Source organism: Mycteria americana, chromosome 8, assembly GCF_035582795.1.
Source record: "Mycteria americana isolate JAX WOST 10 ecotype Jacksonville Zoo and Gardens chromosome 8, USCA_MyAme_1.0, whole genome shotgun sequence".
Classification (NCBI taxonomy): Eukaryota; Metazoa; Chordata; class Aves; order Ciconiiformes; family Ciconiidae; genus Mycteria; species Mycteria americana.
In genome coordinates, this window is record NC_134372.1 from 17,638,213 (window position 1) to 17,664,144 (window position 25,932).

A 25,932-nucleotide genomic window follows, 5' to 3' on the forward strand; every position below is an offset into this window, starting at 1 on the left:
CACTAATTAGTATGGACAGACACTTCCAGTAGACAGAAGCAGATTTTCTCTATTAGACCATAAAATCAAATGCATCTTTTTCAAATTGAAATGGATGGGAAAAAATCTCAGCTGTAGCACTTTCTGGGTACTTAAATGTTAGTAATGTTGTGAAAGAAGAAGGCAAATACATTGCAGAAACTTGTCAGATACAGTGACACTGAGAAGTTTCTAGTCATTTTCTTTTAAGTTATCAAGGAGCAGCTTTGATACCTGCTTCCAAAATGACGTAAATTCTTGAAAGGAAAAAAAAAAAAAAGGAAAATAAATTTCATAGTGAAGAGTGAGGCTGAAATGCTAGATGGATTTTCAATATAGTTTAGGGTTTGGGGTTTTTTTAAATATAGTATTTACTGTTTCATCCATCAAAGAAAAAAAGATATATAATCCTGGTTTGTTTGCTGGCCAACTGGGTGTTACAGACATGAAGAAGTAGAACTTGAGCACTAGCTATGAAGTACTAATGTGTAGGTCTAGCTACCATGTATTGCTTTTTGCCCCTGTAGTGTAAGTTGTCTTCTCTTTGAAAGATAATTCCCGATTATTTTATAAATATTATTAAGTAATATTGTTACATATGTTAAAATTTATTGTATTAATCATTAGCATAATTCAGTTATGCTTTACAAAATGTATGTAATTGAAGCCAAAGTTTTTTGAGGGTATGTAATCTAGCTCATATTTTATTCTATGATTCACTAATTAATTGTATACAGTGATGCATATGCTAATGCATTATCATTCGTGTCCAATTCACCCTGCAATTTAAACTGTTGACTTTGGAGGGTAAAGTTTTTTATGGGTTGCATTGCTGTTGCCTGTAGAAAACACTATTTTTTCAGGCATTGTTATGATATTCGCAATCTCAAATACTTAAAATAAATAGATGAGTTCTGAAGTGAAGCTCTCTCCACTGAAGTCAGTGACAATTTTGACCTTGATTACAATGGGCCTTGATTTTAAACAGCTCTAAACTGACTGATGATGAGCATTCTGCATTGCTGACCTCAGACAGTGGAATTGGCTTCTGCACCATTTTGTATGCAAGATGGAAAGCTTCATTAAAATGATCAGGTATCAGATACTCTGTACAATAAGCTGGCTTCATTTATCTGTTGTGGACAGCAGCTCTATCTGTAACAGTGATTTCTACTATCTCTGCTAAATTTTGTTATATCAAGAAGAAGATCAAATTGAGCTAGTCTTAAAACCCCATATTATAAAAGGCAATTTAAGACATAATAGATAGATAAAGAAAACTAATACAAATATTAATATTTAATTAAGTGTATATTATGATCATGTTCCTTAGATGAATCGGGATGTAAGTATCCAAATTAAATGTAATTGTCTTCCATTATGCATGGTGCACAGTGCTTGAAATGGACTTACATAGACTGGTGTGCTATCATGATGTTTCTCAGGACTTAAAATGCATATGCAAGCTTTTCTTCATTCCTATATTGACTGATGAAATTGTATAACAGGATGTTTTGGTGATGCAACTGATAATCACATATGAACACACACACACACATACACACAGAAAATTGTAAAATATATATTGCTGCAGTGTGAAAACTTGCAACTCTGCCCTTCAAAATGAAGCAGTGATCTGAAACTAAAATCCTGGAACCATATAAACCCTTCATTGATTTCTCTGTTTTCTAATGTACTTCCATATTGGTGTGATCACACTGAAATCATGTCCTCACTTGCAGCTTGTACTTCCTTATCTGCTTTAGAATTCTAGATGGGAAGACAAGAAGGCACGGATGAGGGAGGGCAAGCTTTAAGTCTCTGCTTTGCTTGAAAAATTTTTTTTCCTGTGAAAGCAAAATAAGCAAACTTCAGACTTGGAAACCTGCCAAGAATAAGACAGGTATAAGATTAAAAATAGAATATATCCCAGTTATAGTAAACCCATTATGGGAAATGCTTAATAGAAATCATGTAAGGACAATGGAAAAAAATTTTCTCAAAAACTTAACTGAAGTCCAATTTGATAATTGTTTATTTCTTAAAAAGTTACCATTAAAAAAACCCACAAAGGAATATGAGTTACAAGGCTGTAACTGACTGGTTGTATAAGATATTTATCAAATAAAACCTGTATATTTGATTTTCATATATGTTTCTATTCTGGATCAGTAGAACATCTAATTCACAATACATTAATAATGTCAGCTTTGCAAGGCATATAGGTCTAAATGTGCCTAGATGCTAAATATAATCTGTACCTTTATCTCAATATCGAGATACGATTTAGGCTATGTTTATATATACCTTTTGAAGTGTATCATGACAGAAGTATAAACAGTTTATAGTGTTGAAAATGAATGAGAAGCTTTGGGAGAAGAAATCATATTTACTTTTCATCTTCGGATTTATTTCCTCTTTGTAATGACCTTTTAACGCCAATAATTACTTTGTGTAGAGAGTAAAACCTTAAATTTTATCATTCATGCAAGGTTTTACAGTCAGGTGATTAAATTAAACTATTCTGTTTAATTTCTATTAAAGGACGAATATACTCTGTGATTAGAAATTATACTTTTTTGCACCATGGACAGAAATTTGGCCATTCATAATCATGCAGTTCCACTTCATTTAGTGTATGCAAAGGAGTAATAAAGGTAAAAACGATTTTCTTATCAATATGACTAACAATCAGAGGTTGAGTCAAGGTCTGAATGCTTTGGAACAGTTAGATTATGAAAATCTTGTTCAACATGTTTGTAGAGATTAGGGCAGTTGTACTTTCAGAAGATGAACGTAGTCGAATAAATGTTTGACATGATATCCCTTAGGGTTACAATCAGTATTAAAAGTAAAGCAGTTATTCTAATCCTTGTAAATTCAGGCATCAGTGATTTAAGAGAGTATATTTGTGTCTATATTCCTTGAAATGCCAGTTTCAGGTCTCAGCTAGGTTCTTCCTCCTCTTGGAAACAGAATAAAGACAAGCTGGGTACTTTGTTCATGATAATGGTGCTTTTAGGTGTGAAATTAAAATTGGATTCAATTGGCTTTGTATTAACATTAAATGCTCACAATTGCTCAAAAAAAAAAGAGGTTTTCCGTTGTGTTTTAGTCAAGAGCATCCCTTTCTGCTATTCTAAGCCTATTTCAAAAGTGGCAGTATTTTGGCAAAGCTGGTAAAGTGGATATTTTATAATGTGATTTGGGACCTTCCAGGCTGAAAGATGCTGTATTAAGTAAATAAAAATAGAAACACTTCTCTTATTAGTTACAGCCATCTAGTTCAGATGCAAGACCAAAAAGATTGCAGCCTTGACTCTTAAAATTGCCGTAAGAAGTGATTTCATTTTATACAGTCTCAGGAACTGATTAATCTTGTGCCAGTTTTCTACGCTCTCTACAATCTAAGGTCTGTCAGGAGAATAAATGAATAGTGCACTGTATTCTGCTTCTCTTTTAAGGTCTTTGTTGTGAGATTCCAGATCCTGAAGGTAGCATGCAATGCTGTTACCCTTCTTGTGACAAAAAGATTCCTCAAAGTGGCACAAAATCAAAACATTTCAGTATAGAGGACTGAAAAGAGAAAAGTCAAAAAGTCTAAACCAGGGATTCTTTCTCAGTCCCAGTTAGAATGGTGACTGGGGAACTACTACCCACCCAAGGTACAGCTCTTGTTCCTGTAGGCTGAAGCTCTGCTTGCCTGATGTTATCCTTGGAATTGGGAGCCAGGTCTTCACATCCTCCAATTTTCCCCACCCTCAAAGTAACTGCAAGTGTGTGTAAGCTTTTCAAGTATTTTTGGAAGCAGAAAGACTGAAGTTGGACATAGAGGAATGAACTTTCAAAGCATTGCATGGCAGATAAGCACACAAATCACATTACTACTAATGGGATTTGCGGGTATATCTTTCATGCTGTGCTTTGAAAATTCATTCCATTCAGTTTACTGATGTGCACAGGGAAAGAAATCAGTCAGCTTGGAGGGGGTTGTGTGACCAATGAAAAAAAAAAACCAATTTGCTTTTTTGGGGTCCCCCTATTTCTTCCATATCAACACAGTGACAATGAACCATCTTATAGCCCTCCTTCCATCTCCTTTTTTATCGTTAATAACATTTATTCCAAAGAAAGCAATTAATAAATCCCAGCAGAAGTTTTGCTGCTGATTGTAACAATACACTCATTCATAGATCCTTTATGGCATTTCTGTAAAATGCTTCTTGGGCTGGATGCTTCATCAAGCAAAAGCCCTGTTCTAAACAGTTTATTGTCTAGAAGGGTTTACATGCTGAGGGTGAAATTATGCCTAAGGATTGCTTTCTTATGTTTAAGATTGTGTGAAGTCAACTTTCCTTTCCACTGTGTTTTCAAAAAGGCACAATATCTCCTGTGTCTCCCTGGTGAGCGGAAAGAGCATGCCTGACATTTCTGCCATAGAGGGGAGGCACCGTGCTTTCCCCTCTTAAACAGCAAGACCTATCCTTAACAAAGAGTGCAGAAGCAAAGATAAGGGTCTGCCTCTGTTTTCCTCTGCTTATGTCCCAGAAAGTGAGGTGCTGAAATTCAAGTTTTACTGTGACCGTGTTTATAGGATCACTGTTGGATTAGAGAAGCACAGAGCTGTATTCTCTCTGCAGCTGTGAGGCGGCTGGCAGAACCTGTAGCCTGATATTTATTACATTCGTCATTTCATAAACTCACTGGGTAATCAGTCCTCACGGCTTTCCTCATGTAGTCAGAAAATACACTCTGTCTTTCTCTTTGGAAAGTTACAAGAAGTCGTCGTTGTTGTTATTTTAAGTAAAACTATTGAAGAGCTCAGGCACAGTTAAGGAGAGTAGAAACTTGTAGATGGGTAACGTATAGAAGCTTGTATGTGTGTAACAATATCAGCTTAATTCAATTGATGGAGAAGTGGAAAAAAACATATTACAAGATATAAAAATATGCAGCAGTGCCATTGTAGTTAATGGAATTCTCCATTTTTAACATTGTAAACTAAAAAAAGTGACTCTGAGAAGTGAAAGGTCTTGTTCAATGTTATGTGTAGGATAAATAAGACAGAAAAATGGTTCTTTATTGTGTTCTCTAGCCATAATACAGGCAAACCTATTGTTTTAATGAAAATAGGGTGATCTGTTAATTCTTAAGTTGTGTATTTTGGTAATGCTTTAAATGGAGTTCCCAAATTAACTTTTAATTTAAATTTATTAAGAAAATGTAGTGCATTCCAAATAGCATACTGATGATTAAGCTGATTTACTGAGAATGAATGACCTTGAAAGTAAGCTGTCTATTCGTTGTTGAGCTTCAATGGTCACAGTCAATAAGCTGTACTTTTTGCATACACTCTACAATAGCAATATTAAATTTCGATCAAGTGATCTATTTTTTTAAATACTACTTTAAGCTTTCCTGCAAACAATTGCATGCTCACAAGTAGAGGAGACAATATGATCAGGAGTACATCTAAATGTTTTACATGAGGTCTGTAAGATCTTAGTCATTAATATTACAACATGAGTTCATAAATTCCCTAAGTACTGGTAGTCCAGAGATTTTTTTTTTTTACCTGATCTTTAATCTCTGGTATCAAATGTAACAGTTACATTCTTATCTCCTGTGTCCCTGAGATCTCCAACAAGATATTTTGAAAATATGTCGCTCATAACTGACTCTGCTTTGCTATTAATTAGAGTATTTACTGTTGTGCTGGTGAATAACTACCCTAAGTTGAGAAACCTGCACAAACTTTGTGGCATATCAGGAACTGCCATTTTATATATTACATTCTCAGCCTATTTAGATGTACTGAGGCTTATGCCCTAGGGTACCTAAAAATCATACTGCTTCTAGGAAATGCTTTGTGGCATAAAAATGCAAGGGTTTGCCTGTGATGCATTGATCTAAACATTCCTTAGATTGTCTGGGCTGGTGGATAGGTAGGGACATGCTGTGGTACAGTGTAGGGGATAGAAATGCGTCAAACACTTCAAGAAACACTGGGACTACCCCAAGGAATATTGTATGCGTGTAGGAGCAGCTGTGTTGGGTCAGATAAAAGTCAAATAATCCATTAACTCACCTCCAGCATCCAAAAGTGGTTGTCTTGTAAGAACGGACAAATCATGTATGTACTTTTCCCTACTGATCTTCCAGCCTCTGGTTCTTCTAGGTCCTTTCTGAGATGAGGCCAGGTGGTGTAACAATATTTCTTGCTTTGTTCACTCTTCTCATAATGATTCAATGTTACAATTAAAATTTTCAGGGAACTTTATCATCTAGACCAAAATTTCCCTTCAGTTTGATAATAGTCAGCTCAGAGCTCATTATTTTATATGTGGAGTTAAGATTACTCCTCTCCAGTGTATGTTATTTTATCTTAACCAGGTTTGAATTTTGTCTGCCATTTTATGGCCCAGTCACTCGGTTGCATTATGTCCTTACACAGTTCTCAGTCAGCCCTCTTCTTGAATAATGCAGTATCAGCAGCAGACTCTGTCACTACCCTGCATGGTCTGTTTTCCATTTGGAATTCTATCATATCATATATGATAAGTTTGGAATTTTTTTTTAATACTACTTTAAACTTTCCTGTAGATAATGTATCAAAAATGGCAGATGTCCACACAGCAAGCCATATGGCTTTTGGTTTGCTTTTAGAAAAAGGCCTGGGATGTGATCAATTTTTCTGAGATCTCTTGGATACCCTCAGGAGGACTCTGGCATCCTTGTCACAGTCACACTAGGTATTCAAGGAAGAATATAAAGTTCTGGCAGTTAGTCCTGAACTTTAGGAGAGACATCATTGTTTCTCTAGCAAGGAAAGGTGATAGTTGTTCACATTGTTTATTTGAAGACTGCTTCTTTTAAGTAACAAAGACTCATATTCTTTAGTAATGATTTACCAAGCACTTTAATATATGTTAAAGTGGAGGAATTGCAGATTAGAGCTTCCTGGAGACACCGTCCCTTTCTGCCGGTAACAGAATATGAAAGGGCATTAGTATAATTGTGAGGCCAGGTGCTTGGATTCAGCAGCTTTCTTTGAGACAACTGCTTCAGCCATCATTTAACACAAGGAGTCATATATTCCATTCTAGCTGCATACTGACAGTGCTTGTATTCCTCCTGCTGCAAATGCGGCTGAAGGCTGGCCAAAATTACTGAGCAACGGATGGCATCAGCCTCTGTAAAACATCTACGACTTACTGAAATCTGACTTTGTCAGGCGTATTTGTTGCCAAGTCCAAATTTTGTGAGAGGACTTTTACTGATGTCCACAATGATGAGATACCTTGTATATAAATAACACTTGCAGAATTGCCCATCTGACAAAGCCTAGCTGTCCTCTGTGTTCAGTTGCCTTTAATCCTAAAACATGTTAGCAAAATAGGGATCTCAGCTGAGATTTAGTTCAGCAAGTTCAGATTGTGTGTGTATTTGTGAACTGTCTTGTAACCTCTTCAGATGTGAGAGGAGCTAGGGAAGGTGTCCTGGTTTCAGATGGGATAGAGTTAATTTTCTTCCTAGTAGCTGGTATAGTGCTGTGGTTTGGATTTAGGATGAGAATAATGTTGATAACACACTGATGTTTTAGGTGTTGCTAAGTAGTGCTTACACTAGGCAAGGACTTGTCAGCTTCCCATGCTCTGCTAGGCACACAAGAAGCTGGGAGGGGGCACAGCCAGGACAGCTGACCCCAACTGGCCAAAGGGCTATGCCATGCCATATGGCGTCATGCTCAGTATATGAACTGGGGGGAGCTGGCCGGGGAGCAGCAATCGCTGCTCGGGGACAGGCTGGGCATCGGTCAATGGGTGGTGAGCAATCGCATTGTGCATCACTTATTTTGTACAGTGTTTTATCATTATCGTTGTTGTTGTTGTTGTTGTTATTGTTATTTTCTCTTCCTCTGCTGTCCTATTAAAACTGTCTTTATCCCAACCCACGGGTTTTACTTTTTTTTTTCCGATTCTCTCCCCCATCCCACAGGGGACGAGGGGTGAACGAGTAGCTGTGTGGTGCTTAGTTGCCAACTGGGGTTAAACCACAACAGAAGGCTTCTTACTTTTCTTGTTATAGCTACCCAATAATCTGTGCTCCTCAGATAGAGACCTGAAAGCACTAGTTAGAATCAAGTGTAGTGTTTTCAGGCACCAGACAAGGTGCAGTTCCTCCATTGCTCTTTTCTGACCTTCAGACCCCTGCTATTCCTGTCTCAGGCATCTCTTGAGGAGAGGTTGTCAGTTGTGATGAATTGTGCATTCATTTTGTAACAGGGGCAAGTAATCACTAGGGAATAGGCCTAACACACTTGTTTCACTTGTGACTTGGGTTGCATTTGAACCTGTTTCTCCAGAGGAATAGTAGTAGAATATTAAACTACTATGTTTCTAGTCTTTTAAGTAACTGTTATTTTATAAATACTACGAGATCAGTAAGATAAATTTCTGGTATTTGTAGAGTTCTGTTGCATGATCAAGAAGTAGTAACTAGTAAAGAACCACGAGTCTCAGTTGAATAACATTTAATACATAGTAAGCATGCAACAATGTTTAATTATTTTTTAATTTTTTGGGATACATTTATTCTTTTCAATTTGCCCGGGTTACCCATCTATGTGCACCCAGAAGTGTAAAACACTAAACTTCTTTTGCTTCATACAAATATTGTGGTGCATTAAAACTATATACCTATAAAATTACATGCTGCTAAGATTTATTAGGTACCTTTGGTTCATCATGTCTGTGATTCATTAGGCCTGATTTGGAAATCACACTGATGTTGCTCAAGACTAAGTATACTGGAATAACAACAGTTACATGATTGTTCACCTCATGAGTGGATGGAAAGGAAGCTTCTAGTGTTTCCGCTCCCCTAGAATACAGTAGCCTACATATAGCAAATGTGCTTTTAGTGTTTATTTGCTAATGTTGTTCATGATATAATGGACCAATTTCTTTTTCACATGCAAAGAGGCTGGCCTGCTACAGTTAAACATAATATGACTAGATATAGCCTGACAAAGTGAGATCATAGTTTGATGGGTTCATTTTGGATGACAATAATTTAGGGTTTAGTAAGCATGACAACTTGGAAAATTAATATATGGAAACATTCTGAATTCTGTTCACTTTTATAATCTTCCCATCTTTTTGAGTCACTTAGGGAACACTGAATTTTCTAACAAGCAAGCGGTGCGTATCTCCCAGACCTCAACTGGGAAGGTGCAGTAGGAATGGGGAAAATGGTGGATCGTTAATCTGCGTATTTCTCCCTTTAAGAAGGAATACCATAGAGTAAAGCGATAAGTGCAAAACCTGATTCTGCCCTGCTTATTGGCAGACACTGAGTTGAACTACAGGGAAATCTCTAGCACACGAAGACACCAGAGGTCTCTCATTTTAAAAATACATGGTCAAGGAGAGCACAAAGGGAAGACAGAGAGCTTTCTGAGCTTGGAAACCATTGTCCATTAGACTAAAGTCTGAACAGGGTGAGCGTTGGGTTTATGGCCAGAACGAGAGAAGATGAACAAAAGAGGAATGTGGGGACACTACTGAGTCTTAGAGAACATTCAAGAAAGTTTTGCATGTAAGTTTTGTCATTTTTCTGTGGATTTGTATACCTTTGGGGATTTCTTAAAATAATGTGTGATTCACTCCAGCAACCTCTATCTTATGTAAGTCTTAGATTAATCCGTGACAGCTCTACCACCTGGAGTGATGAACTAGTTCTCTGCTTTTGTTCTTGTTGGGCATGCAGGTTTAGCTTCCAGTTTGAGGTGCTTTCGCTCTGTACGTATGTGTGTATTACGGGGGTGGGAGTGAGAGGTTGATTATTACTTTTTAGCTAAACCTTTAAACCTAAAACCTGAAGGTTTTACTTCAGAATTTATTGTTTTTATATTCTCATTTTTTAGAGACTGTAAATACACAATTCACTATCCTGAGTTACTAGATGTTAGCGTTAAATGAACCAAATAAATTCTGACAAGCTCAATATTTAAAAATCAGGTATTGGAGACAAGAACTTAGAAAATATGCTTAAATGTTGAGGGGAAAAATCAAACAAACCCAAATAATACCTACAAAACACATGTAAGTGCTCTGTAAAAGACAATTTATGAATATACCATACATGTAACAGACAAAATGGCACTTTTTTGTGTTTTAAATCTTTAGGGATGTGTTTGTCCCTGCAGGTTAGTCTATAAACCAAATGGGGAGCTCTAGAAATGTGTTTGAGTAAGTGGGCTGTTTTGGAAAATCAGCGCTCATCTTGATGATCAGCTTTGGATCTAGCTGAGTATCCCAACTCAGCTGTCTGGTGAATATCCTTTGGAGAAAATGTGGCCAGTACTGTAATATCTGATGAAAGTGTGTCGTTGGGGGAGAAGGCAAAGCCACAGAATCACAGATTATTGAGTTGTGGTTTAAAAAAAAAAAAAAAAACACAACAGGAAAAGTAGGAAACGGGCACAAATTCATTAGCCCAAATTCCTCTTCTGACACATATGCACTCAACTCCTGAGTGGATCCCTGTATTTCTAATTAAATGGGCTTCTACTTATTCCTTTGCCGGAGGCATTTTTGTTTGATTAACAGAACAAAAGGTTAATCATATAAATTTGCAATCTCATAGCATTCTGAAGCAGGAGAGAATAGGTAGCTCCTTGTTCTCCCTGCTTGGCTGCCAGTCAGGTTTGCTATATGCAATGCAAACACGGAGCTTTCCCCTCAGGCCCCTGTGACATAATTTTTCTCAAGGTAGTCTTGGTAGAAGGTGAACGTTCCTCGTGTTTCAGTTGTTTTACTGAAAGTTTGTAGATCACGTAATGGATACGTGAGCTGCGCAGGAAATTGTCATCTTTTCCCTGTCTCTGTAAGGGACTATAGAAGATGGGCACATCCCTGCCCCATTAGGAAGGAGCTCTAATTGCTCCTACCTAATGTGCATCTACGATTAAAACACAGAGCAATGGAGTTATTAATGAAATCATGACGTACTTGGAAGCAGATGGATCAGAGTTTTTCTTAATACCATGTTAATAAGATCTTTTTTAATTCCTTGTCTGAATTTACCTGGTAATTATAAGTTAGCAACTATAATTTTCTTGGACAGACTATTAGTTATGATTTCTTTATCTCTTTGTTGTAAGGAATGGTTCACACTTGAAGCAGCAGACTTTCATCTCTGCAAATGACCTACATTTATGATTACGCTTGCAATAAAATAAAAAAAAATTGCAACTTTGAATAAGCACACTGAGAGTATAAAACACAAAAGTCTAATTCTCCTCTATGGCTTGTTTTCATTTCGGGGTCCTGAAATCCACTTAATCTTTATGCACTCTTTGCTTACGGGGGTGGGCCAGCTGAACTCTGCCTTTGGAGCCCTGGTATGCGTGCATCGCGTGGGAATTGCTGACAGCACAAACACGCCACAAGCTGCTCTGCTACCTGGCGTCCCCCGGCCCTCTCACGTCTACAGCACAGACGATGTCTCTCACTCGGTGGGGAGAGTCTGTATAAGCTAGCAACTTGTTTGTTGTTTGAGCTTTTTGAATAATTTTTCAGTTCCGTTGCCATACTGAAAAGAAAATTAGTTGCTTGAGATTAGACTGAAAAGCCTTTTAAAATGTTTGTTTTGGCAAAACAAAAAAGTTGTAATTGAATAAAACATTTAATCCCACATATAATTTTTGTATATTTTCCAGGAATTCTTAAACATTCCCTAGAAATAAATTTTGAGTAGTTTCTCAGCAAAACATCCTTTTCAGGTTCACACTTGGTATTTTTTAAAATACCAGATGCTTTAATGTATTTTCAATTTTTTTTTCCTAATAGAAAAAAATTTTGCAAATTGGGCATGAATGTGAAATCTGGCAACTGCCCTCGTCACACAAAATGTCTCCTGATTTTAGTTACTATTCTTACACACCTGCTTGGTCCGTAGGTATGTCTAGGGGAAGGTGGTGTTATGAAAGCTGTCTTGCTTCTCAGCTGCTTTTGTCAAAAATGTGGATGTTAAACTCTGCATAGATTGTGTGCTGAGGGATTTCCAGGAGTTTGGATAGATGGATTCTAGAGGTGGGGGGTGCTTTGTTTTGTTTTCTTGGGTTTTGGGCATGTGTATGAATCGGTCACATCTAAATGGATTCCCTGTATTCAGAAATTATCTGAGTGATGTCTCAAGCACTGTAAATTGCATTTCCTGTGATAAGTCTTTTGCCTTGCCTATCCCTAATGTTTAATCTCTGAACACTTAGCTGTGTGGCCACTGATGGTCCATTTGTGACCACACCAGCTCTTCTACAATTACTTGTAATTGGACTCAAAATATGTGCTAATCTTATGTGGATCTGACACTGCAGAAGTGAACAATTATGAGAGTGCTCGTAATCATATATATTTTCTGCCCCTAAATCCCCTCAAACACCATTTTAGTGTATAACTGAAAATGCTGTTCTCCGTGGTATGTACGTTTATGCCCATCCTGTGTAAACAGGAAGAGTGCTCACGGTGGGCATAGAGAAAGTGAATAAATACAGCTTTGTGCGCTTTTCTATCCCTCACCACTCCTCTATACTGGGAGGATGCCATAGGGGTAATAAGATGAAAGTATGGAGATGTATTCAGGTAGCTTCTGCTTATACATGGTGAAGATGCACATAAATCCACTAGCTGAATGATTCAGACCTGTCGAGTCTCATGCATTATGCACAGGACTTACTCAATTAGCCCCTACCACAGTGCCTATAACTCATGCACTTGCGAAGGTGGTGCCGTGGCCTTTCTCCCACTGCATAGCTTACGTGTCAGGCGCAGCTGCATGGCACCTGCAGGCCACGCGGGCCTGCCTCCAGCTTAGGGACAGCCAGAGAGGCCACGAACCTGTGGTGCCACCAGAAAGCTCTGCTAGCGGGCAAACCTTCCCTGGCCGGGACTGCACGTGGCTCGCTGTTGTGTGGCCCAGGCGGCCAAGTTTCATGCACTGGATTAGAAAAAATTGTGAGGTCAAAGGATTGGGAAAGGCCTGGGTTTGTTGGGGAAGTTTAATCTACAAAATGAAGACAGAGGCTGTTAAATTGTTGGTTTAAATAATTTGTAATAAACACAAAATAATTGCATTACCATGACATTAGTATACATAGGGCTAAAGCTAATTTTATAATCAACGGATAAATTATCACATATAATTTAAAGCTGGAGCTAGTGTTTGCAGCAGTACTTTGCTTCCAAGAATGTATCCGCCTGTCACGTGCGCATCGGAAAGGTAGTACGGGAAGCCAAAGTCTGAACAAAATGCTCACCTCTCTGTTTTGATACACTGGATTGGAAGCATTTTTCCGTTTGTGTTTCAGTAATCTGGAAGATCTGATAACTGAACAAAAAGTAAGGCAGGTTCATGTGAGTCATCAGGGCTTTCTTTTGGAGTTCTTCTTCGTTGCCTTTTTTTAAGCGTATTAACATTCCTCTGAGACAAGTCGCTTCACCGTGTTTTCCAAAAGATGCTCAGCTGAAGTTAGCTGTAGCCTCTCTCTGCCCCGACGCTTTTGTCTGTGCGCCGCGTCTTTATGTTTCTCGACTTTGTGTCTCCGGCAGCGATGCACCTCCTGGGGCTGAACTGGCAGCTCCAGCCCGCGGACGGACACACCTTCAACAACGGGATGAGGCCGGGCGTGCCGGGCGCCGAGGACGTGGCGACGCTGCCATCTGGAGGCAGAGGTGAGGCTGCGGCTCCAGGCTCTCGGCGCTTCACGGGTTTAGCTCTCTTGCAGTTTTTAATGTATATACTCACACGGAGATGTATGCCAAAGCTTTTTTTAAGGCTGTTTGTAGCATTGCTGGTGTCTTCTGCATTCTGCCGCCGGTAGTTGTTTGCTGGTTCGCTGCCCAGGTACGGCTGTTCCTACTCTGGCCCTCTATGCGCTAGTGCACAAAATCATGCAATTGCTAGAACCTCATCTACTAGTGAAGAAGTGCTCCCTCAGTCAAAAAATACATGTACGTTTCACTAGGTGTGATATGTTCTGTTTCCACGTACAGCATAGAGATCTCAGAGAAAAAGCTTGATTTAGTGGGAGAAGTACATTGTACCGCCTGGGAGAAGTCAAGAACTTTGGCTCCCAGACGGGGCCAAATCCCTGTTTTTTCTTCTTTCTCAGATGTAATTCTAATAGAAAACATCAAGGACAGCAGAATTTGACCCATAGCAAATAATCTGTCCCGTGATACTAGTATGAGCAATGTAGGCAACAAAAAGGATTCTTTTTCTCTTAAAGAAAAACTGTGTTCCAGTGGAGGATGACAGAGACAGGGCAATGAGAAGAATGAGGAAAAATCTGAAAACAGAAATACTTTCTTAAACTGAGAAAGTATGTATTAAAACTACAGAGAAATTACATGTCATGAAAAGGATTTTAATCATTTAAATTGAATGCTTTTTACTGGTGAGGTTCAGGTGTGTTCTTTGCTACATCGTGGTAAGGCTTTCCCTGGTTATTTCAAAAATTACAATAAGAAGACAGAACAGAATGTTTCAGTTTGTCAAAGCACTTCACAGGCCTTCGCGTACTGTGAAGGTGGGACGGGGTGACTGAAACAGAAGAGAAGCAAGAGCGTATGCTGTTGGTCAGCAGAAGAGTTTTTGTTCAGAGCTGGGCATCATCTTGCTCTCAGGACCTGTGGTTCATGTTAAACTTGCTGATTGCCGAAGCAAGTGTTAGAAACGAATGCTAACACAGGATACTTGCATTGGATGTATTGGAAAAAATTCAGTTAAAATAGAGCTGGGAAAGGAAGCTGAGTTGTTCCTTGGTGTGCCCAATCGTTTCATGGATTTGCTTCTGTTTTCAATAAATAATACTGCTGCAGCTCAGCTTCTTCACATTTTCCATGGAGGGACTAATTTTGGCTTCCTCCTTTTCATGAAATCCGACAACCTAGCAGTGGCAAAAAACTGTAGATTTTCAGACAGTGGTTTGTTGGCTTGGCTTTCATCTCTGACTGTAGGTCAAACTGGACGAACAGCACATCCCTGAGTACAGGGCAGAATGTTTATATTAACTGCTGAACTTCTTCCAGATTGTGCACAGGTGAGGGACCCTATGGTTTTAGGCAGGAACCTGAAGAGCTCAAGTCTGCAATTACGGTCACTTAGCAGACAACTGCAGTGTTTAACATGTTTCCAAATTCCCTCCCCTGCAGCTTTTTGTTGCCATCTCTGTGCAAATATAGGGCAGCAGGATTGTTGAATTGGAATGTGCTCATCTGCCTGGGGCACTTCAGTGCAAATTCTGGCAGTTTATTCCGGCCCCACTCTAATTAGCTTTGCATATTCGAAGAGGCTGAGATGCCGGCTGTTTGGGGAGTGGTAACCTCCTGTAGAGGAGACAAGAAGACAGAACTGCTAGTTATGTCTTAAATTGCTGCAGTTAGCTTTCCTCAGAGCATGTTGGAAAAGTTTACTTGTTCTTCTGACATTTTGTAGAAGGTTGCTGAAATGTTGATAACCTGGGTGAAAGGGGGAGAACGATATTTAGGCAAGTAATCTTCCACAGTGGAATAATATGAATGACAGGTTTCGATGAACACAAGGAGTATCTAAAAGACAAATTCTCATAGCAGGGAACGGTGAAAAGTTTTTCTACCTCACCTTTCCTTTTATTATGTCCAAGTTAATATTGCTATCCCAGCAGTTTTTAGGAAAGCCTCTGACAGCTTTTAACACAACAACCATTTCAGGGCTCAGGGCTCTGGCTGTGGAGAGTGACCTTTCTATAATTGACACGACTCAGGATGAAGCCATTCTTTTCAAAACATGGGTCTCCCAAAGAAACCTTTAACCCCTAGACTGAGAACGGCCACTTAAATGCAAGCTGTGCCTACTCAGCAAGCGAGGCATTTTAAAGTAGAGCAATTTGGAAGGAAAAAAAAGCAGATATTTCAATTTGATCTGCTTGTTCCTTATTAAGAGACTAAGTTTTGGTATCAAATAATAAAACTGCAATTTAAGGGGAATGTAAATTACTTTATTACTGCATTTTCCTATCTGAATGAAAACAAAATTCACTATTAACATAACACAGTTGCAGGTTTTTTGTAATTACACACTACATCTCACTAATACTGGGGATGTCTGAAGGGAGTAGGAAAGTGCAATGGGTAGAAAAATCCTCAGTGCTGCTGTAAAACCGCAAGTGAAGTCCACCATGCTCTGACTGTAAACAAAGCACAAGATAGCTTTTTTTTTTTTGCCTTTAGGCTCTGGAAGTTGTGCTGAACTAGGGATTTAGATTAAGAGACAAAATTAAAGAACGATTCCTTTCTTAATACAAATGATAAGGTAGTATCCCTTCATAGTACATAAAAACCAAAAAGTTGCCTTGGAATTGTGGAATTGCTACAGGGATGAGATAGATAGTAATGACATTAAAAAAAACTTTCTGAGAGTGAAGTCCATTTGTCTGTTACAGTTGCATAAGGATAACATTAGAATTTTGGTGTAATAAATCTAAATTAGGGGAAAAAGTGAAAAAAAAAAAAAGCATGTTTGGGAATAATTGCTTCTTCACAAAGAAGTGAATTAGATGACCTTATGGGATTTTTCTGTGCCTAGATTCTGTTATCTATGCCAAAAATATATTCTACTTTTAAAATTATATAGTAGGCTAGACACACATTTCCATAAAATATGTGACTGTCTATGTGCTGTTTCCTTTCTAATTGACAGAATATACTATAAAAGTCAACTTTAATAATTTCAGAGGACACCTAAGATAAACTACCATTTATGTGGAAATATCCGAACTAACTCCAGCTGCAAATCCAAGTAAAGAATGCTTCAGTGTAGAGTTTTTTGTTTATGAAGTATTCTCTTTGGTGTGCTCACAAATTTAGCAGATTTTCTACTAATTCAAAATTGACTGAGTATTTTTATTCTTGATTATTTACTATAGTAAGGTTCTATAAAGCTGAAAAACACAGTGAGAGATTGTGGTCTCTGATCCTAGAAAACCACTTTTAAAAGACACCAAAGATAAGTATGGGCAAGGATTGTGGACCTGAAAGATCACTTCAGTTACCATAAATATACTGACTAATTGGAAAAGGTAGATTTGAATGTGTGTTCTGATACTGATGTAATCCAGGGTTTGTGTCTCTTTGGACCAACCAGCTTGATCCAGATTCATGCTCAGTTTATGAGATATTTCATTAAGTCTACCACTAACCATTTTGAAAAGACAATTACAGTTAATTAAATGGTAAAGTATTGAAGTGTCATGAAAAATACTTGTTTCCAGTTATCAAAATTGGCATTGTAAATATAATGGCAATAATGAAATGAAGAAAGTTACATTTGCTGTTAAATTTGACACCATCTTAGTTGCTTGAGATGAGAGAGTGGAAAAACATATTTCTACTAATGTAGCAGAAATTTGCCTTGAATAGATATGAAAAGCTAAACTCAGCAGTCATTGTGAAGCTGTATAGATTGTCTTCAGCTCTCTCCAAATTATGTAGAGACCTCTGCCAGATGCTGCAGCTCCGAGTCACATTTTGGTTTGCACACAGAAATGATTTTTTTCTAATAGTTAAGATATTTTATTAGCAATGCAGCAGACAGGCAACGTTAAAGGAATAACAAAATGATTAAATGGGAAGATTTGCCATCCTTACATATCGATGACTTGGGGTTCAGATGCAAATCGAATAGACCCTGACTTGACTGCCTGAGACACTGGTGCTACCCCCACCTGTGTTCCTGCTGAAACCTAATCCTACTCATCAGACAGTGTAAGGACTCGGGAACAACTGGAGGGAACTCTTTGTCATGTTGCAAAAGATAAAAAGATGAAAAACTCATACCTCATTAACAATGTGAACAACATGAATCTTTGGTTTCTACTGTTTCCTTTCAGACACTTTGAAACAGATGATCAAAATGTAATAATAATCAGTGTATTTTAAATGTCACTTCCGTTACCTTCATTCAATTTAATCAAGACATGCCGACATGTTCCAGGTGGATTAATCTTATCAAGTAGTTATGTGGCTAATGCAATATAGATCTTAATTAACATGTTAGCAAGCAGAAGTATTAATATGGAAGCCATGAAGGCTTGCAGATATGGTCTTCTGAAAATATACCAGGCTCTAGGGCTGTCTTAGCAGAAGCAAAGTATTTGACTAAGTTCAACAGAACAGAAGAGTTTTATTTTTGTGATTGTGTTGATGGTGATAGTATGAGTTGCTGTGTTTAAAGTTAGGTGATGAAGTGTTTTATATACCATCAGAGATGATTGTTATGTTCATGTAGAAATTCATGCTAGTATGTATTTGTTCTTTGTGAAATGCAGTGAACTAACAGATCTTAATTTCATTTCTGTTATCATTTGCTTTTGATTCTGAAAACAATGACTCTTGTGAAGCCATGCCCACACGACTGTGAAGGTGTGCCTACATTTTTAGGTGGATCAGGGTATTAAGGCATGTTTCTTAATTCCACCAGCAGGGCCAGATTGTTTGACTGCAGCTGAGCCAGAGCAGTGGTCTTAAGCAGACACTCTCTTTGCAGAATGTCTTTCCTTTCGCCACAATAGAAATATGGGATACTGAACAGCAAACCTGACATTTTGATTTTGTTTCAGAAGCTGTTTTACTGGACTCCTGAAAGCTCATACAAATTCAGAAGCTTCCTTCCTCCTCACTTCACAAAATAGAGCTCATTAGTACCCCAGCATCTTCAGCATAACTGAAGTTCAAGATGTGTCATAGCAGCTTCTCCAGACAAACTCTCATTTCCTGGCTTTTTACTTTATTATAGCTATGGGAATTTGTTTTGCATCAGCAGTCAATCTATTGTACACATTTCAAAAAGAATCTGTTCTCACTTGGGTCCTAGGGCACCTACATATTAGTAGTAGATATTTTGAAGCATAGGTTCCTATAGGAAGTGATCAGTGTGGTAATAGGGCATAGCACTGGTTTTCCCACTGAAGAAATTTGTATAGAAAAGGCATTTTCTACTTTTTTTGTTTGCTTTTCTGAAACAATAAGAAATGTCTGGTCATATAAGTAGCAAATTTACCTGAGGAAAAAATCAAGCTATCATTGAAAACCATAGTAATTCCCACACATTCTTTTTTGGCAAAAAGTCAGTGGAGTGTATTTTTATATTGAATGGTTTCCTTTACACAGCTTTACACAATTTATTTTGAATTCCGAGTCATCTGTGAAAATCCCTAACTATATAAGAAACAACAACAGAAAAATAAGTTAGATAAAAAGAAAAGGAAAGCTATGTCTGCAGCAATGATTTGTAAAAGATGCAGAGGTACAGGAAGAGAAGTGAAAGAGAATTCTCTTTAACCAACACTGGTGATATTTATTCCTTGTATTTAATTTGAAATTGTCCAAATTATCTTGGTAGTTCATTATGGATCCATTGGAATGCTTATTCTGCTAGATACTTTTCAAGAGTGTTATCAAGGTGCAATTTACAGTCATCACCGTTATAAAGGCACACAGTCAAAGCGCTGGAGTTAATTGCTATTTAAATGTGATGTCTGTAGTGTGACACTGCTGGTAGCCAGATTTCATTTTTATTTTTCAATTTTAACTACAGTATGGAAGAGGAGCCTATAATAAATACTCAAGTATATCTGATTTCAGTGTAGATAAAGTTCTGCCTCCATAGCTGACACTGCTTGACATCAGTTAAATTAAAGGCTGACTGGGCATGTCCTATCAGCTGCCACCTTGAAACTGACCTCCAGCTCAAAGATGAGGCCTGCTGACAAGTTAGCAGGGGGAGTGTGCATTGCTGTTGTCATGTATTGCCTATTTGATAGCTTCAAAGGCAAATATACTTCAGTGCTAAAACAGTCTTTTCAAATGTATATGCCAAAATAGTAATTCAGCTGGGTAAATAACACAGCAGTTTAAATGAATAAGTGTTATTTAGTTGATAAATATATGTTTGACTGAGCAATTGAAATGGCTCCCCTGGGTAAGATGAAGAAGTATGCTTTTAAAACTCTCTTTTGTAGATGTTTACAGAGAGAAAATCACAGAAAAAAAATCGAGTATCCATGGTGTTATGAGATAAACAGACAAAACTCTAAAACAGTCACCCACAGCAGAGATAATGATGTTGGGATTTATTTGTTCACAATAGTATGAGTTGTTTGGGTTAGTCTTTCTTCTTAGATTTGTCAGTTTGTCACATCTGTAACTTCACTTAGACGCAGTTGATGTTCTTTGAATGTGATCTGCAGTGGTCCATCAAAATGGAAAAGCTTCTAAAAATAGCTAGAGGGAGTGCGTCAGGTGGCAAGATACATTCTCTACATTAGGAGGTGAAGACTGAAGGGAGCTATAAAAAAAGTTTACTTTAAGAATCTCCAGAGACAGGGTTTATAAGAGAAGCTGTTAGTGCAGAAAAAGCCATTGCAAATATAAAGCTAGGATGATGTTCTGCTTTTCAGGTTTAAAAAAATAAACTTACGCCTATTGACTAATAATAGAGATTCTGTGGTAGTATCTACTTTGCATTTCATTTCTGTATTTCTGACTTGGGGAGGAAGGAACATGAAGAGGCCAATGTTGAGACACCTCCTGTAGTATTTTTATGTGACTGCTCTGCATTACTCATCTTCAAGGTGAGAATTTTTAATAGGTCATTGTTAATATTTCTGTTTTATAAGTATTCATCTGAAAACATCAAGATCATGACCACCTTAGGTGCCCTGGCTGTGTCAAAGCAAAGACTAGAACCAAGATGCTCTCACTAGTTTTGTGTCTCATACCAACAAGAGTAACACAGCAGGAATTTATGAGAGGATGATTCAATAATGCATAATCTTTAGAACTCTGATAGCTTGCTAGACTTAAAACTTTATAAGTTGTTAGTTAAACTTGCAAATATAAAACTTTTTTACTGAAGTTGTACTATAAAAATATTAGTACCACTTCAAGCATTTCTAAATTGTGTTATTTCAGCATTGTAATGTAGAGCCATAAAAAGAGGATCTCATGTATTAAATTCTTAAAAGCAAAAGTAAGGATCCCTTTCAGCATGCCAGAGGTAAGGCAACAGCTGTTTCTCACAGACATGGCACGGGCTGGATATAGAGCAGATGCATGCCATACTACAAAAATACAGACTTGAAAATAAGGGGTCACCCATCCATTCCATTCTTTGTGGTAGGTTAAGTACTTGATCACTTGCGATAGTTGCTCATCTAACCTGCTCTTAAAATCCTCTGCTGTGTTGAACCCCTACAGCTGTCACAGTTCTCTTCCTAGGTAGATTTTCCTGAGACACTGATTTGTTCCAGAAGGAGTGGTTTGGACAACTAGAAACCAGACCATTTATGTTGTAGAGCAAAAAAAGCATCTATGGGGAAATGCTTCCAAAGATAATGCCAAACTGAACTGAATCATTTCAGTATTAGGAACCTGAATCATGTCTCTAGGCTGATTGATAATTACAAATTCTATTGTCTCATCTGCAGTTTTCACTGATTTTTAAGCTAATAACGTCAACATTTTCATGACAAATATAAAAGAATGGTCGTCTTCTAATTTTTTGTTGGGAAAGTTTGACATCCGGTATATTTGTTTACCTGTGAGGTGCATGCTGAAGTAGTGTGAATGAAACTCTGGTTCTCTTGATGACTGGAATATTCTCTTCTTAGCTTAATTGATGTATTTGAGGATTCTTGACTCCTGAAAAATGCCCTTTCCCAGATAGAAATAGAAAACAGAATTTTGGAAAACAAAAGGAGGCTAAGGCTAAATTCAACCAGAAATACTAAAACTTGAGCCTCCCTAAGTATTAAATATATTTGCAAAGTTATAATTCTAGGGAATATATACTTAGAAGACTTGGAAGCAATGTAATTAGTAAAAGTCATTGATGGTGGTGTTTTGGAGCTGCTTTAATAGCCAATGAAACCATAATCTCCACAGAGACTGGTGGCCTTGCCATTTGCGTGCTCAGTAAGCTTGCTGCACTGGATAAAAGTGAGGTACAGTGGCTGAAGCAATAGTCAGTATAATTTCTGTTTGATGTAGGTGAAAAACACATGACTCAGTAATTTGTAAAGCAGGTGTATGCATGAGGGCATTCTAACACCACATCCCTTCTTAAAGTGTTCTGAAAAGGATTCATTTTTCTAAAACTTACTCTTTGGCATAGGCTATTTATATGTGTTAGTAGCTGTTTCAGTACTTACTAGCCCTGATATATATATGTTTATATATATATATATATATATGTGTTATATATATGTTTATGCCATAAGGTAAGTGACTATAAGCTGCTTATTTTTTATCTAATTGGAATATTAGATGTGTGCTGCTAGTACGAGCCATATCTCTGAATGTACATGACCACTGCTCCTCTGAATTCTAGAACTGTATTAAAAAGTATGAAGTATTATATATATACTGTATTAAAAAGTAGAAAATATTGATTAAAAAAGAAACTAAATGAGAAGCAGATTCCAACATGGCGGGGGAGGCTTCTGGTTTCAAACAGATCTCAGCTCCAGATTCCCGCCAGTTTTACACATGGATTTCAGAAATAGATTACACTTACTGACTTCAGTATTCCTTATGTCAAAGATTTCCACTAGCTTCTGTGGACTGGAACAGCTTTATTGTAGTCATGAAATTAACCAAATTGAAAAAATATATAACGCAGATAATTCATTGAGTATAAGGAGTCAGAATACTGGAAGAGGTACTGGTCTATTAATCTTCCCACTTTTATTACTTATACAGCTTTTATCATAATAATAATGCCTACTGTAATACTTCCTGGAAATACCTTTTTCTTTGCTGTTTCACTTTGACTATGAATATACTGATCTTGAAGAACAAGGTTATTCAGAGTGTGTCAAGGAGTCTGTTCTCAGATTAGATAGTCGATGTTCATTTAACTATACAGTCTGCCTCCAAAGAAATCATTTACAGCACACTTTTTAAGAATGTTGAAAAAATTAATCATTTATTACCGTAATTTGGAATTGTGAAGTGAAGTAAGTGTACTGTTGTACTCAATGATGAGATGAAGGAGCCCTCAGTCTTAGGCTGACTTCCCAGCTCTGCCAGTGATTCCAGTATAGCATTCAACAGGTGATTTTATGTGCTCTGTACCTGGTTTTCCTATCCATGTGGGTAAGGACTAATTTAAATTCTAGTGAGATGGTGGCTGGCTTCATTGTAGGTAGGAACTTTGAGATATCCTCTGTTGCAGTAATCCATTAGAAATGAAATCACGTAGTTTTTATAAAACATTACATGTTTGAATCTGGTTGATATGTCTATGTTCCTGGGCTGCTCTAAAGGCACATTGCTTGACATTCTCAGCCATTTTTCCTTTCTTTGCAGCCTGTCTTTGCAGCTTCTTCTGCTTTCTTTTTTTCTTAGTGCTGTGATGTTGTAGACCCATTAACATAGAAAATGAAAAAACAAACAAGTTGCCAAAAACTGTATAGCAGCTGGTATTCAGAGCATTCTTTTACCATTTTCAAAACACTGCTAACATAATATCTGTTTCATTATGTACAAGTGTAAGTGCTGCTAACATAGATAATTTGGAATCTATAATTGAAACCATGCTATTGCAGCTCTCAATTAAAGGTAGTCAAGACAGAAAAGCTGTTAGGTACTTACCTGCTCGAATTATATGTCATTCTGTGCCATCCTGTTACATTCATACAGTGCTGGAATTTATTTCAAAAGTAACTTGCCATTTATTGAAAATAGCATTACACCATGAAAAAAACATGAAGTAAACATTGAGCTTTTAAAAAATACTGTCAGGTTGTATCAGGGGTATCACTACCATCCAGTGTGTATTAATAGTTATATTAATGATACCTTTACATTTCTGTGATTGTTAACAGATATTTTCTGTGGTCTTTATAGTATCTGTTGTAATAATTTTGAAATGGATTTATCACCATGTTGTTTGGGAATATGGAACACAAAATCAAACATTGCTATATACTGTAGCTTGAAAGCACTGCTAACTCTTCACGTATCACACTCCATGTTTAAAATATCTGTAGCCTCAGAACCATCCTGTTCAGCTGAGAACAGAAGGGATTTGCACCATGTTTTAAAGGTTGGCTATTTCATGGGCTGGAAGCCAGAGCACTCAACCAGAAAGGTCTTGTATCTTGTCTTCAATAATGCATGCTGAAGAACCATTAAATGATGGATTTTAACTAACCATGAGGGAGAAAGACTTGCAGGTAGTCCCTGCTTCAGGCAGAGAGAACTTAAAAGACAGCACGTTGAGTTGTACTAACTTTCTTTCAAGAGGGAGAAGATGCATGTTAGAGTACAGTCACTGTAATCCTTTTCTGTGCATTTCATTTCTTCTGTCAACACTCTTGTCTATGACCTGGAGTTTATTGGACTACTTCACTGTATAAAACAATGGTAGTAAAAATTTGCAATCAGTTCATTTCGATTGAAGTTCCCCCTTCAGTTCACCTTTTTGATATTTTTTTAATACCCTGTTTGCGTACAAGATGCAGCTGAAAAGAGCACAGGGAGATTCGTATGTGCTTAATTGACTCTCTACTGTTACTATATTTGATCAGTAAAGAGCAATCGCAGAATTAAAGGGTTGGAGGGATTAGAATATTGCAGATGCTCCACAGAAAAAGGTTCACCGCCTTCTTACTTTAAATATAGGGACCAAATTCTTACATACTGATTGAAACAGCAGGCAAATTGCATCAGAATAAGAAAGGAAAGTTACAGTTCGATTTAAAAGGCGGCATTGCCACAGATGGTTATCTTGAGTGTATAAAAATACCTGTATTGACAGCAGTTATCTCATTTGATTTATATTTGCTTTTATTTTATAGGACCATGGGTCACTAGGAATAGCAGCATAGATAGTGGAGAAACAGAAGTTGGTCGCAGGGTCACCCAGGAAGTGCCCCCTGGAGTTTTTTGGCGGTCTCAGATCCATATCAGCCAGCCACAGTTCCTGAAGTTCAACATATCCTTAGGGAAGGATGCTCTTTTTGGTGTTTATATAAGAAGAGGACTCCCACCATCACATGCCCAGGTACTTTATTAGTGTATTTGTTGGCTGTAAATGTCAAAATGCAAAAGTTTAGAGCATCTATGTTAGATTTATTTTGGAGCTTATGGAGCTCAAGTTTAGGGATTCTGTGCAGTATCCTGGGAGTTACTTAATTTATGATATTTGACTGAACACCCTGATATTAAGATTTCTAGGTTATTACATACCTCAACAGTACATTGATATAAGAAGCAATCAATGATGATGTTCTTGCCATTCAGGTTTTTTAAATAACTTGCAGTTTGGCACTCAAGGTTTTGAGACAAAAAAACCTCTGACAAAATCTTGGCACCAATTGGGATAAACCTATCCAGTTATACAGCAGTCAAAGATGATGAGCAAAGATGGTCAAACTCACAGTATCAAAGCACTGTATACAGTTGGAATGCATGCACAGCTGGAATGCATACACAGCTGGATGTGTTAACATGTAATTTTCTGTCTTCATAGCAGTTTTAATCTCCACAGGCTGTTGGAATGGCATTGCTGGGGTGTGGTACAGACTTTGGCATCACTGCTACCCAGCCATATTAGAGAACATAATGCAGTGGCCATGTGTTTGAGAGATTTAATTTTACTACTTTTCCCTCAAGGACAGTATTTAGGTATAATATCTGAGTCAGACATGGGGCAAGTCTTGCAGTTGGGAAACCCAATTCTTCTTGCTTTCTAACCAGGTTCAGAGATGAAAACCAGTAACACCATATTTTTACAGTGACTCTGTAGTACAGAGCTAAGGGCTGTAGGTAAAGATAGTCTTAAAATTAGTGAGACCAAACTTAAGTA

At 37.6% G+C, this 25,932-nt stretch overlaps 1 protein-coding gene across 7 annotated transcripts in view; it reads left to right on the forward strand.

Moving 5' to 3' along the window:
• Nucleotides 1-25,932, forward strand: part of TENM2 (teneurin transmembrane protein 2) — a 547,147-nt gene that overhangs the window by 401,110 nt on the left and 120,105 nt on the right. For 4 of the 7 annotated variants that reach the window (XM_075509420.1, XM_075509421.1, XM_075509422.1 and 1 more), the window contains 3 exons: nt 13,632-13,759; nt 18,295-18,298; nt 24,923-25,128. In XM_075509420.1, coding sequence (XP_075365535.1) covers nt 13,632-13,759; nt 18,295-18,298; nt 24,923-25,128 — 338 coding nt within the window. The remainder of the gene's footprint in view (nt 1-13,631; nt 13,760-18,294; nt 18,299-24,922; nt 25,129-25,932) is intronic. The other 3 variants (XM_075509417.1, XM_075509418.1, XM_075509419.1) reach the window with 1 other exon arrangement.